The sequence below is a fragment of the Odocoileus virginianus genome, chromosome 3 (genome assembly GCF_023699985.2).
Source record: "Odocoileus virginianus isolate 20LAN1187 ecotype Illinois chromosome 3, Ovbor_1.2, whole genome shotgun sequence".
Taxonomy (NCBI): Eukaryota; Metazoa; Chordata; class Mammalia; order Artiodactyla; family Cervidae; genus Odocoileus; species Odocoileus virginianus.
Window position 1 is genome coordinate 4,651,382 of NC_069676.1, and position 12,278 is coordinate 4,663,659.

Genomic DNA, 12,278 nt, shown 5'->3' on the forward strand with positions numbered 1-12,278 from the left:
AAACCCGCCACCAGAAAACCTGCCCAGGACTCGACCCAGATGCCTCCCGGGTTGGAATAATATCAGAGCAGCCTGCATCTCCTGACCCCAACACAGTATGTGACCTGGCTGCTGATTCGGGACCGGCATCTCGGGATGCCAACAACTTGCCTCCAGCTCTGCCCTGTTCTACCTCTGCAGTACTGTGTGACCTGGGGCCAGTGCCTCAACCTCTCTGAGCTACCCCTTTGCAGCAACCCAGCAAAGCTTCCAGGGGACGATGGTACAGGCCTCTCACTGGACCACTGGCCCAGGCAGAAGCAGAGCACTGTCTGCTCTACACTATCTCACCTAGCCTGTTAGGACAGGAGCGCTTTGGGGGCCCCCATCTTCTCTGGCTGTGGCCCCCTCGTTCCAGCTCTCCTCCCACCACCCATTCACGCATCGACCCATACCCCACGTAGACTTCAAGTGCACACTCTGCCTCACCGGCCACCTTTATTGGGCACTCGGGCCCAGGATTCTGGTGCGCGCAAGAAGGGCAGGGGTGTCACTGCAGCAGGGACCCTGTAGCGGGAGATGTGGCCAGTGATGCCACCGAGCCCCTAGGACACACGCCATGGCCCCAGATCTCTCTGTAGCCCTTGGAGCTGACCCAGCGGGAGGGCGTGTGGGGCTGCGACCCTGACAGACTGCCCGGGCGGCTCCTCCAGTTCCAGGCTCACTTGGGGGTGTTGAAGGGCACCGCCCGCTGGTTCATGGGGTTATCCGGTGAACGCAGCCACTCCTTTTTGAGCATCTGCTTCAGCTGCGACAGCCGCATATTGGGATTTTCTTGCTTAAGCCGCGGCAGCTGCGCCTCCTCAAAGGCAGTGAAGGCCGCCCGCATGCGGCGCTCCGGGTGTCTGTCCACCGCCTCCTCCGTCACGCTGGTGAAGACGCAGGCGAGGACGCAGGCGTCAGGGGGGCTGGGGCGTGGTGCGCCCCGCCCCCGGACCTAGCCCCACCCGAGGTTCAAGCCCCGCCCCACCCTAAGCCCCGCCCCCAAGGCCTAGGCTCTGCCGGGTACCTGAGCACAGCGATGGCGTCCTCGATGGTGCGCGCCTCCACGGTGCCCTCCTCCAGCACGCGGCGGTTCACGTTCTCCTCCAACGGCACTTCCAAGTGACTTCTGGCTTTCTCGGCTGCAGGCGGGAGCGGCCGGGGAACAGAGATGTACCAGAAAGAGACATGAGCAGACATGCTGAGCTCCAGGGAGATGAGAGAACGGAGGGAAGAAAGGGAGGCAGGCAGAGGATTGAGGATGCAAACGCAACCCCCTCCGCAAGTCCTACCTACCGGGGTGGGCCAGTCCTGTCCCCCAGCCCCGACTGACTTCCCTGCAGCCCACCACTCAGGAGACACCTCATAAGCCGCTACTGTCTCCTCGTCTCGGGGCACCACATCAGCCTTGGGGACCCGGGAGAGCACAGGCTAGGGTCAGGCGCGGCGTAAATCATTACACACGTGTGTGCCTCTACCGTCTGTGTTCAGAGCCAGGCCTGCCGAGACCCCACCCAGCCACCCTTCACCTTGCGGAGCCAACACAGCTTCCCTGGAGGTGAGGCGGCCCTCTGGACTCAGTCCAGGGGGTGGGCCCACTGCCTCTCCTTTCTCAGGTAAAAGGGCAGCTCCAGCGTGGGCCCTGGCCCCACCTGGGTCAGGGGTTTCCTTCTGCTGATGGTCTCGGCGGAGAGTCTCCTCAATCTGCGCGCGGGTGACCTTGCTGGAGGCGGCCACCCGGGGGGCCTTGCCCCCTTTGAGCTTTGAGTCTTCCTCCTCCAGCAGCCGCTGCGTCTCCTTCTTGCGCTCCAGCTGCTCCAGGCGCCGCTTCTCCTTCTCCTCCTGAGGGATGGAGAGTCAGGCATGGACCCTGCCCCAGTGGCATCCCAACCCATGTGATGGGGACTCTGCTGTGTGTTAGACCCCATGCTAGTCGTAAGGACACGGAGCACCATGGGCCTGCCTGGGGGCCCCCATCCTACATGACTGTGGGGACCTTAGGCAAGGCAGTGGGGTGGGGGGCTCTAGAAGAAAAAGTGATGCTTAGGCTGGGGAAGAGGAGAGTCCTTAGTGGCTTAGTCTTTAGTCCATTCTTCAATGGCAGGTCCCAAGGTCCTGAGGCAGGAACCACCTAGCATGACAGGGACGGCAAGAAGTTAGAGTGAGGAGGGGAAGTGTGAAGGGAGAGGAGGTGGGGAGGGCACAGCTGGGACCACGGGGAGCCTCAAGGGCATGGGGAAAGGTTTGTACTGGATTCCAAAGGCGACAGGAGCCACTCGAGGGTCGGAACCCATCTGCCAGCTGGGGCAGTGGTTATTTTACGGGCCAGCAGGCCTTGGGGAGGCACTGCTGAAGTGTTCCCTGCTGGGTGTCACAGAGGCTGGGACTGATCCCACGCTGGCTCCCTGGGAAGGCTCTGATGCCAGCTGGTCGAGGAGACGTGTAGCCTACAGTACTTGTCCTTGGCTGCTGGCCCTCCACTGCTCCGGGAACAGCACGAGGTTCTGGTTCATGTGTAGCGCGGTGTGGTCACAGGCTTGAGATATTCTGCTGCCACCCACCCAGCACCCCCGCAGAGCCCTGCGCTGCAGCCATCCCCGCCTGCCCACCCACTGCCTGCAACTCTGCTACCCGCCCTCCGGGCCTTGGAGATGGTCTGTGTCCTGGTAGTGCCCCCTGTGAGAGGACTAAGGGCCCCAGAAGAGGGGTTCCTGAGGACTGGGCCTCTGCCCTCCAATCCGCCTGACTGATAGGAAAGGAGGAAGGTTTAAAGGTCAAGGCTGTTTGGACACAGCTGCTGGGCTCCACATCTGTGGTCAGGGGCCTGGGGTAGGGCCACTGTGCTCTGAGTCTGAGTTTTCCCATTGGTCCTCGTGAGGCTCCTTGACCGCTGCGTGGTGCATGTACAGCCCATGTTTACCCTGTCCACAACACAACCCTGCCTCAGGGCCTTTGCACTAGATGTTCTCCCCACTTGGAATGCCACTGCCAGCCTCCTCTCCTGGTTAACTCTGGCTCATCCTGAGCTCCTGGCTCCCTGTCCACCTGCCCTACTGCATTGCTCTTTCCTGTGTCCCACAAATCCCTGTTTCTAGTCTTTTGATCATCTGGCTCATCCCGGAGGCAGGCCCTGGCCCAGCACACAGTAGGTGCTTAAGTAAAAGTGTGCTGGACGAATGCATGAATGAATTCCAGAAGGCTCCCAGAACCCAATAAGGACATGCAGACTGTGGCCGTGAGTCTCTTGAGACATGGGACTGAGGCAGGAACATGAGCATTTACACTCTGACATTCAGCAGAATTTTTCTGAAAAAGTCACTCGCAGTTTTTTACAAAGGGCAATTAACAATTGGCAGCATCTGGTGAGGGGTGAAGGATGAGGCCACTGGTGGAATATTCCGGAGCCATCAAAAATGAGCCTCATAAATAATCGAGATGGAACCCAGAGAGTCACGTGCTCATTGCCGAGTTGCTTAATATGGAACAAATGGAGACAAAATGCTACCCTCCGGGCGGGGTGATGAATTATGGCCCAGCTTGAGGCTGATGCCTGGCAGCAGGGAGAAATCTGGCTGCAAGATCCCATTTAACAGAGGACATGGCCTGTAGGGTACAGCATCGGGTGAGAAAAGCCTTTGGTATCACATGGTTGGGGGGTGCTGGGTTTTTTTAGTGCTCTAGAACAAACACGGATTTTCTTTTCATAGAAACAATATCTTTTTAAAGCAACTGTCACGTAAGAAAGAGGGACCAGGTGTGCTGTGGAGACTGTGGGCCCCCTCACCCATCAGCAGGAAGAGGGATAAACAGAACCCAGAAAATCAGCCAGTGAGGAAGAAGAACCATCAGAGGCTCCATGTAAAATACTCAGGGGGGAGAGTTCCCTGGTGGTCTAGTGGTTAGGTTTCAGCACTTTTGCTGCTGCGGCAAAAAAATAAAAACCACTCAGGAAGGGGGCTGTCTGGGAGGGGCATGGGGGCTGGGAATGTTCTGGAGACCAGGGGTTGGCAAACTGGGGCCTGTCTTGGTTAAGCTGTGGTCTATCTGCATCCGGTGGCCTGTGCTACAGCCACAGGTCGAGTGGCCTTGAGAGCCCATCTGGTCCCTACTGCCTGTCTGACCTCCACCTGTGCGTCCTTCCAGGGGTGTGCACAGGTGACGGGACGGGCAGATGCTCCCTGGGCCACGCCCCTGGGGCAAGGACACTCATTGCAGACCTGAAGGCAGACCCCCGCCCGGCTTCAGCCCCCACTCACAGCCCCGTGACCTGGGCTTCCTGTCTGGTCTGTGCCCCGGTTTCCTCACCCGGAGGATGGGAAGCCCAACATGCAGGCCTGAGGAGCGGGGCTGGGCTGGGCTGGGCTGGACTGCTGCCTCTGGGACTGTGGAAGGGTCTCTGGCTTTTCTGTCTAGATAACAGATCCTTGACAGATGTTTTTCTTTTGGGTTTTAACTTTCCTGTATTGTCAAAATGTTGACAGTCAAAAAAGGCAGGGGCTTCCCTGGCAGTTTAGTGGGACTGTGCACTCCCACTGCAGGAGGCACGAGTTTGATCCCTGGTCGGGCAACTAAGATCCTGCGCTGCCCCCCAAAAAGAAAAAACTGAAAGCCGTCCATGGGCCCAGAATATAGCACGGGGGAGGAGGGGTTGAGGGGGAAGGGAATCAGTGATACTCAAGTCCTACTAAAAACAAGGCAGGGGAGGAGGAAATGGCACCCCGCTCCAGTACTCTCGCCTGGAAAATCCCATGGACGGAGGAGTCTGGTGGGCTACAGTCCATGGGGTCACAAAGAGTCAGACACGACCGAGCGACTTCACTTTCACTGATTCTTTCCAAAATTTTAAAAAGAAAAAAAAGGCAGAATCTGTCTTTCCCTACGCAAAAAGACAATGGGAAAAATTCACAAAAGTACCCAGGCTCTCCCAGAACTGGGCATGCACGGATGGTGTGTCCCCCACTGCGCAATGCTAGAACCTGTGTCAGCCCGGCTGGATCCTGGGACCCGCCCAGGCGAGGAGGAGAAGCGGCTCAGAATGGTTTCTGGCGCCACCTACTGGACCAAGTGGGTCAGCGTCAGCCCCGAACCTCTCATCATTGAAGCATCCACTGTGTGCCAGGCACTGGGGCCCAGCAGAAGACAGTCGACTATCCCTGCCCTCTGGTGATTTTATAAACACCCGGAAGAGTCGTGTCAGCAGGTAGGAAGTGGGACCGCTGGGTGTGGAGCACCCTCCCACAGCTCGGCCCGCCCATGCCAGGAGCCCCTCCGGCCGCCAGGTGCTGCCAGGTGCCCCCTGCGTGTGCAGGGGTGAGGCACTGCCAGTCTTGTCTAATCCTGGCATCACATAAAGGAGAGGAACCCAGGGAGGCCTCCTCAGGGACTCTGCACAAGCCTTTGCCTCTGCTGCTGTCTCCCTCCTTGCCCGTGCTCCCTGTCCAATGCCGCCTCATCCTTCAGGCCAAAGACCTGGGGCTTCTCGCCACCTTCCGCTCCGCTGCCCACCCTGCCTCGCCCACAGGTGGGGCGGGGGCCCCGCTCACCTTGCGCTGCTCCTTCCTCATGACGTGTTTGTCCTCATCCTTCCAGTACGCATCTTCCAGCTCCTTCTGCTTCTTGGCATCAGCTGCCGCCTTGGCCTCAGCCCTCCGTGCCCGGGCCGCTGCCGACTTGGTGTTCTCGCCCTGGAACTTCTTGGGCATCCCTCAGCAGGCTGTAAGATGAGAGCAGGGAACAGTGAGTCAAGGGCATCCACCATCCACAGCCTCACACACCTGTGCAGCCGTGACCCCCTTGGGGCCTCTGGCTTCATCCATAAAACCAGGGCTTCAGACTCACTAATCTCTCTTTAAAAAAAAAAATCTGAGGTGACGGTCACGTAATACACAAGGAACCATCTTAAAGTGCACAAGTCAGTGGTATTTAGCACATTCACAATACGGTGTAACCATCACCTCTTTTTAGTTCCAGAACATCTCCATCATCCCCAAAAGGAGACCTGACCCCATTAGCTATCACTCCACACCCTCTTCCCCCAGCAACCACTAATCTCCTTTCTGTGGATTTGCCTCTTCTGCATTTCTTTCGCTTAGCACCATGGTTTTGGGTTCGTCCGCATTTGCGCGTGTGCTAGTGTTTCGATCCTTTTTTATGTCTGGATGATATTCCACTGTATGGACGGACCACATTATGTTTATCCATCTGTCCACGATGGTGGACCTGTGGGTGCTTTCTACTTTTCGGCTCTGACAAGTCATGTTGCTACAGATCACTGTGGGCCAGTCTGTGAGGACCCTCCCACTCTGCCACCTCTGAGGCTACACTCCTCTGATCCCACAGCTGAATGCCCTCCCCCTGGGTAGGCAGTTGCTCTGAACTGCTCCCAGCGACCCGGCCCAGGCTCACACAGCCAGGAGAGGTTACAACAACCGCAAAGCTGCTGTCCAGTGCGGGCGCCTGCTCTGTGTGAGCCCCACGCTGGGTGCTGGGGTAGTCATGATACACTCAAATGGGAGGTGCGACCCCCCCACACCCAGCTCCCTACTAAGCATTTTATCTGGCCCAACCTCAATGAATGCACCCAAAGTTTTAAACCGGCTTCCTTGGTGGCTCAGTGAATAAAGAATTTGCCTGCAATGCAGGAGATGCAGGAGACGTGGGTTCGATCCCTGGGTCAGGAAGATTCCCTAGGGGAGGGCATGGCAACCCACTCCAGGATTCTTGCCTGGAGAATCCCATGGACAGAGGAGCCTGGCGGGCTACAGTCCATTGGGTCACAAAGAATCAGACATAACTGAGCGACTCGGCACACTGGCACAGCACAAAGTCTTAAACATGGGGACTGTCCTCATTCCCTTTTGAAGATGGGGAGTCCGGGTACCTAGCCAAGCTGCACAGGCCTGAGCCTGGGGCCTCACCTCCAAAGCCTGCCTTTCAGGGGAGGAAGGGAAACCAAGAAATTAAGAGCAGCCTCCCTCCGGAGTGCTGACACAAGCACTGCCAGGTCATGGCACAAGCCTTCAGCTCTCCAGGCCTCAATTTTCCTCATCTGGGAAATGGGCTGGTGTTCCTCATTCCTGAGTCATTTTCTCCCCACTGAGAATCTCCAGCTCAGTCCCTCAGTGCATCTTGGAGAAGTAGGCCCAGCAACCAAGAAAGAAGGGGAGAGAATGTGGGGTCCATCCTGACTCAGGACCACCAGGCAACCCACCCCCACCACCCTCCTAGCTGTGTGGCTTATGGAGGAGGGGAAATCCACCTCGAGCCCCTCTGGAAACTCTAATATCAGCTCCCATTTGCAGCAGTGGCAGTGCTTTACACACAGTGTCTTAGTGAATTCTCACAACCCTGGCAGGTGATGGCCAAGCTGAGACCTGAAAGATGGACTGGAAGCAGCCCTGTGGGAATGAAGGGCTGAGACGCCTGGACAGAGGGCCCAGGATGTGCAAAGACCCTGTGGCAGGAAAGTCATGCACTATAGGAAGCATAGAAGCCACTGAGGCCAGTGGGGTGAGTGAGGAGGTGGGAGAAGGGGGGGGGAGAGGGGGAGAGGAGGGGGGGAAGGGAGGTGGGAGAAGGGAGAGAGGGGGAGGGGAGGAGAGAGGGGGAGGGGAGGGGGAGAGAGACTGGGAGGGAGGTGGGGGCTTGGAGTGCTGCAGGGAGGGAGGGAGGGGAGGGGACAGGGAAAGTGAGAGGCTGATAGACCAGGATCTTGGGGGTAAGGAAGAACAAGGATTTTATTCTCTGGGCACCAGAGAACTTTTAGGCAGCTCTGAGCAGGTCATGCGGAGAAGGCAATGGCAACCCACTCCAGTACTCTTGCCTGGAAAATCCCAGGGACGGAGGAGCCTGGTAGGCTGCCGTCTATGGGGTCGCACAGAGTCGGACACGACTGAAGCGACTTAGCAGCAGCAGAGCAGGTCATGAACATATTCTGATTCATGCTGTCACGTGGGTGGGCGAGGGCTGAGGGTGGCAGTCAATGCTGAGGGAGTTAGGATGGTGCTGTGGGCAGAGCCAGAGGCTTGGAGTCAGATGGAGCTGGGCAATAACCGGAATGCCGACCGCCTGAGGTTGCAGTCTACATTCTGTCACCCCCTGACAGCAGCAAGGCCAGGTACTTTTCTTCCATTTTACGGATGAAGAACCTGAGGCTTTGACAGGGTGTCATGCCCAAGGCCACCCCGTGGCTTAGTGGAGGCGCCCAGATTCCAACCCAGGCCCAGCCGCTCAGTCCCAACTTGGTCCTAATCCCTGCCTCACCCCAGGCTGCCAGCTGGCCCTTCAGGGAACATCAAGGCAGACCGGGTCTTGAGGCCGCTGGTACCCCTGACACAGAGAGGTAGGCCCTCCAGGCTGAGGTGGGGGCCCGAGTCCCACGGGGAAGAGCAGGGCACAGCCGGGGAGATCAGTGGGCCCAGGAGACTCAGGGTTGAGTCCTGGCTCTGCAGTTGCGGCTGACGTGCTCCCCTTGAGCCTCAGCTTCCTCATCTGAGAAGCAGGGCTGATTACAGTCCCTCTATGCATAGGATGTAAGGCCTGCCACGAAAGGGCTGAATATGCCAGCCTGGTCCGCATCCTGCTCCCGAGCCCCCTAAATCAAACATTCATTACTGAGCATCTACAATGTGCCCACCAGAAAACCTCTTCTGGACTCCCCAGGGGAGCACTAAGAAGTCGGTGGGGGTCACAGTTTCAGTTGAGGAAATGCCCCCATTTCCCCCTCACTCTCTCAACAGCAGCCAGTTGCCTTGCCTTTTTTCAAACCTACTATGCAGGTTCCTACCTCAGGGCCTTTGCACTTGCTGTGCCCTCCACATTTGTTCCTCTTTTTACCCAGTTAATTCCAACTGAAACTTCAGGGGCCCAACGCAAAAGTGTTGCCACCTTCAGGAACCCTTTCTGGAAACTCCTCTTGATTCTCAGATGACAAACTTTCTCTTGAGGTACTTGCTTGGGTTGCTATCTTATGTTCATTTACAGGATTATTGAACAAATGAAATTAAAAGATGCTTGCTCCTTGGAAGAAAAGCTATGACAAACCTAGATAGTGTATTAAAAAGCAGAGACATCACTTTGCCAACAAAGGTCCATATAGTCAAAGCTAAGGTTTTTCCGGTAGTCATGTTATGGATGTGAGAGTTGGACCATAAAGAAGGCTGACTGCCAAAGAACTGATGCTTTTGAATTGTGATGCTAGAGAACTCTTTAGAGTCCCTTGGACTGCAAGGGGATCAAACCAGTTGATCCTAAAGGAAATCAACCCTGAATATTCATTGGAAGGACTGATGCTGAAGATCCAACACTTTGGCCACCTGATGCGAAGAGTATATACACTGGAAAACACCCTGATGCTGGGAGACACTGAAGGCAAGGGGAAAAGAGGGTGGCAGAGGATGAGATGGTTAGATATCATCACTGACTCAGTGGCCATGAATTTGAGCAAACTCCAGGGGATAGTGAAGAAAAGAGGAGCCTAGCCTGCTGCAGTCCATGGGGACTCAAAAAGAGTCAGACACAACTGAGCGACTGAACAACAACCATCTCCCCCACTAGGCTGAGAGCTCCGCAAGGGCAGGGCTGGGACTGCCTTGATCAGTGTCCTGTACAGTGGGGGCTCAAAAATATTTTGAGCAAATGAATAAACAAGCATTTATTTCCAGGGTGCCCTCAGTATTTGCTTCACACTGTGTTGTGTCCAAACTCAGCTTCTCATTTCTCTTCCCGCTCACTTTGCTCCCAGCCTCTGAGCCTTTTCTCTAGCTGTGCCTTCACCTGATACACCCGCCTCCCCTCTCCTGTGAAAACCCTGCCCACTCACAGCAACTCAGATGGGGCATCCCCTCCCCTCCCCCTGTTGCTCAAGACTCTGATTCCATCCCAAAGCCTGAAAAGGGCTTTTTTGACCACCTCCTTCAGGCCAAGACTGAAATAGTTATGTCCATCCAAAATTTACATGTTGATTTTGTGACTGACTAACCCTCAATGTGACTGTATTCAGAGACAAGACATCTGAGGAGATGATAATGGGTAAATGAGGTTGTAAGAGTGGGGTCCTAATCTAACAGGGCTGGTGCCCCTTTAAGAAGAAAAGCACACCAGAACTTGCTCTCTTCAGCATGTGAGAACACAGTGAGGTGGCCATCTGCAGCAATTCAGGAAGAAGCCTGCACCAGGAACCAAACTGGTTGACAACTTGATCTTAAGACTTCCCAGCCTCCACAACTGTGAGCAAATACATTTCTGCTGTTTAAGCCACGCAGTCAGTGATATTTTGTTAGGGGAGCCAGAGCTGATTAAAACAGACAGCTTTTCTTCTGTTTAATAAGCACACACACACTTTGTCATTCAGTAAACATGCACTGCTGGATGGACAGGGAGGCCTGACGTGCTGCGGTTCATGGGGTCGTAAAGAGTCGGACATGACTGAGCGAATGAACTGTACTGAAACATGCACTGCAGCACTTGCTATCAGTGGGATGCTGGGGAAAGAGGCAGTGCCGATGGGCTTCCAGATTAAACGGGATTCCCAGGCTGGGTGGGATATAGACAACAGGAGTGTTAATTCCAGATCAGAGCTGTGATGGGACCATGCAGGTGCCAGGGGAAGTCGGGAGGGAGCTTCTGACCCAGAGGGTGTCAAAGTGTTTCCTGGAGGAGACATCAAAGGAAAAACCTAAGGGTGTGGGGAGACCCAAGCCCCCAGTGGTCGGGGGGAGGCAGGCTGGGTAGAGCGGATTTCTATTCCAGGGTAATGGGAAGGTGCGGAGGACCTCCCAGCCCTCCTAGGACCTCAGAGCCCTCTGGGGCTGCTGAGGTGGTGAACGGAGGACTGAGACAAAAGCATGAAACTCAAGCAAGAGGGGGTCTAATGAGTGGTTTTTGGTTAAAGCAGGGAGTACATTTAGGAGGGAATCAAGACCCGCGTGGCTGATTAGATGTGAAAGTAAGAGACAGAATAAAACATGAAACTCAACGCCGCCTCCTCCAAGAAATCCTCCAGCTACCCCTTCCAGGCTCCTCCAGCCCGTCGTCCCTCTCTCCAGCCCTGATCCTATTGCATGAGGCCAGGGACGTCCGTACCCAGCTCTCTCACCCCCGAGCCTGTAAGCTGCTCAGGAGCACTACCAGAACTAAGTAGCTTCGAACACGACGCTGTCCCGCTGGATCTCAATCGTCCGCTCCGGGAAATGGGGATAGCCCCTGCGGGAACCCAGGAGACTGGAGGTCGGAAGAGCATTCGTCTCTGAGAACCCCACCTCCAGCCCTCCCGGGGAGGTGGTCTCAGGTCCTGCTACCCCGCGGGGCTCACCCGCACCCCGCCCCCCGGCTCCGCCCGCGCCGCTGTCGCTCCTACCTCCTTCCCCCGGCGCCGGCCCGGTCGCACCTCCGTGACGTCACCGCGGGGCTTGCGCATGGAGACCCCCCCCCAGGCGGCGCGTGATGATTACGTCTGGGCTTCGTCGCCATCTTGGTAGAGGAAATGCTGCGTTGATCTCCAGTCCAAGTCAAGGGCGTTAGCTATTTGTTTTTGTCTGCAAGAAGCGAATATTTTATAAATCCTCATCTCTTCCTCTCACTTCATATACTAACTAGTCAGGAGAGGGGAGCAGAAACTACAAACTGGGCCATTGTCCTTACCAAGATGGCCGTTGCCCAGAAGAAAAACGGCGTCCTCGGTTTTACACTTGGGTCTGGCGGCGTCAGTCCAGAGTTGCTTGGCCGCCAGGGCGCGCCAGAAACCGCGGTCCCTGCGTGGCCGGTATAAGCGCTTCGCTTGTGGAAGCCTCCTAGGCCCTCTGCCATCGCTTTGTGCTTTGAAGCCGCTCTCCTGCTCCTCATTGTCTGCCTCCCTACTGCGAAGCTTAAGCGGTAGGGAGCAGAAGAAAGGGACCGAGAAACACTGCGCCCTCCAGGTCGAGGAAACAGCTTACAGACCAGGAATGGAATTTGAGCAAAATGTAATCGAAGGACTCAAAATTTCTAGTGAACCCTTCCTCTGGGATTGCTCTCCACCGCCCCCCGCACATACCTTACTCTTTGATTTTATTCAACAATTAGGTTTGGGACGGGGCGCAGTTTGTCGTAGGCACCTTAAGATTTTCTGCAGTGTCCTCATCTATAAAAACGGTAGTACTAGGGGTCTGAAAATGATTATACTGGGTCTAACTATAGGGGGGAAGCAGGGCAGGGATTTAGGGGTTTAGACAGGACGATTTAGGCAGGACCATGGAGTCCATTCTTCAAAAAGCAACACC

At 56.0% G+C, this 12,278-nt stretch overlaps 1 protein-coding gene and 1 long non-coding RNA gene across 3 annotated transcripts; one reads left to right on the top strand and one right to left on the bottom strand.

Annotated features, from left to right (window-relative positions):
• Positions 1 to 451: 451 nt before the first annotated feature.
• Positions 452 to 11,463, bottom strand: CCDC124 (coiled-coil domain containing 124). Its single transcript, XM_020911891.2, has 5 exons — positions 11,378 to 11,463; positions 5,565 to 5,734; positions 1,674 to 1,863; positions 1,049 to 1,163; positions 452 to 908 (listed from the first exon to the last, which is right to left on the bottom strand). Exons 2-5 carry the CDS (start codon positions 5,721 to 5,723, stop codon positions 701 to 703), a joined length of 672 nt encoding a protein of 223 aa, XP_020767550.1. The 5' UTR covers positions 5,724 to 5,734; positions 11,378 to 11,463; the 3' UTR covers positions 452 to 700.
• Positions 5,674 to 9,687, top strand: LOC139033152 (uncharacterized). Of its 2 annotated transcripts, XR_011485764.1 has the most exons (3): positions 5,674 to 5,757; positions 7,376 to 7,530; positions 9,004 to 9,687. It is a non-coding gene; the product is annotated as an uncharacterized lncRNA (long non-coding RNA). The 2 variants fall into 2 exon arrangements; XR_011485763.1 differs by having other exon boundaries at positions 5,732 to 7,530.
• Positions 11,464 to 12,278: the final 815 nt, after the last annotated feature.

Coding starts and splice junctions, on each gene's coding strand:
- CCDC124 (XM_020911891.2), bottom strand. CDS start 5,723: ATGCCCAAGAAGTTCCAGGGCGAGAACACCAAGTCGGCAGCGGCCCGG. Junction 1,864..5,564: donor TGAGGAAGGAGCAGCGCAAG/GTGAGCGGGGCC, acceptor TCCATCCCTCAG/GAGGAGAAGGAGAAGCGGCG. Junction 909..1,048: donor GACGCCATCGCTGTGCTCAG/GTACCCGGCAGA, acceptor CGTCTTCACCAG/CGTGACGGAGGAGGCGGTGG.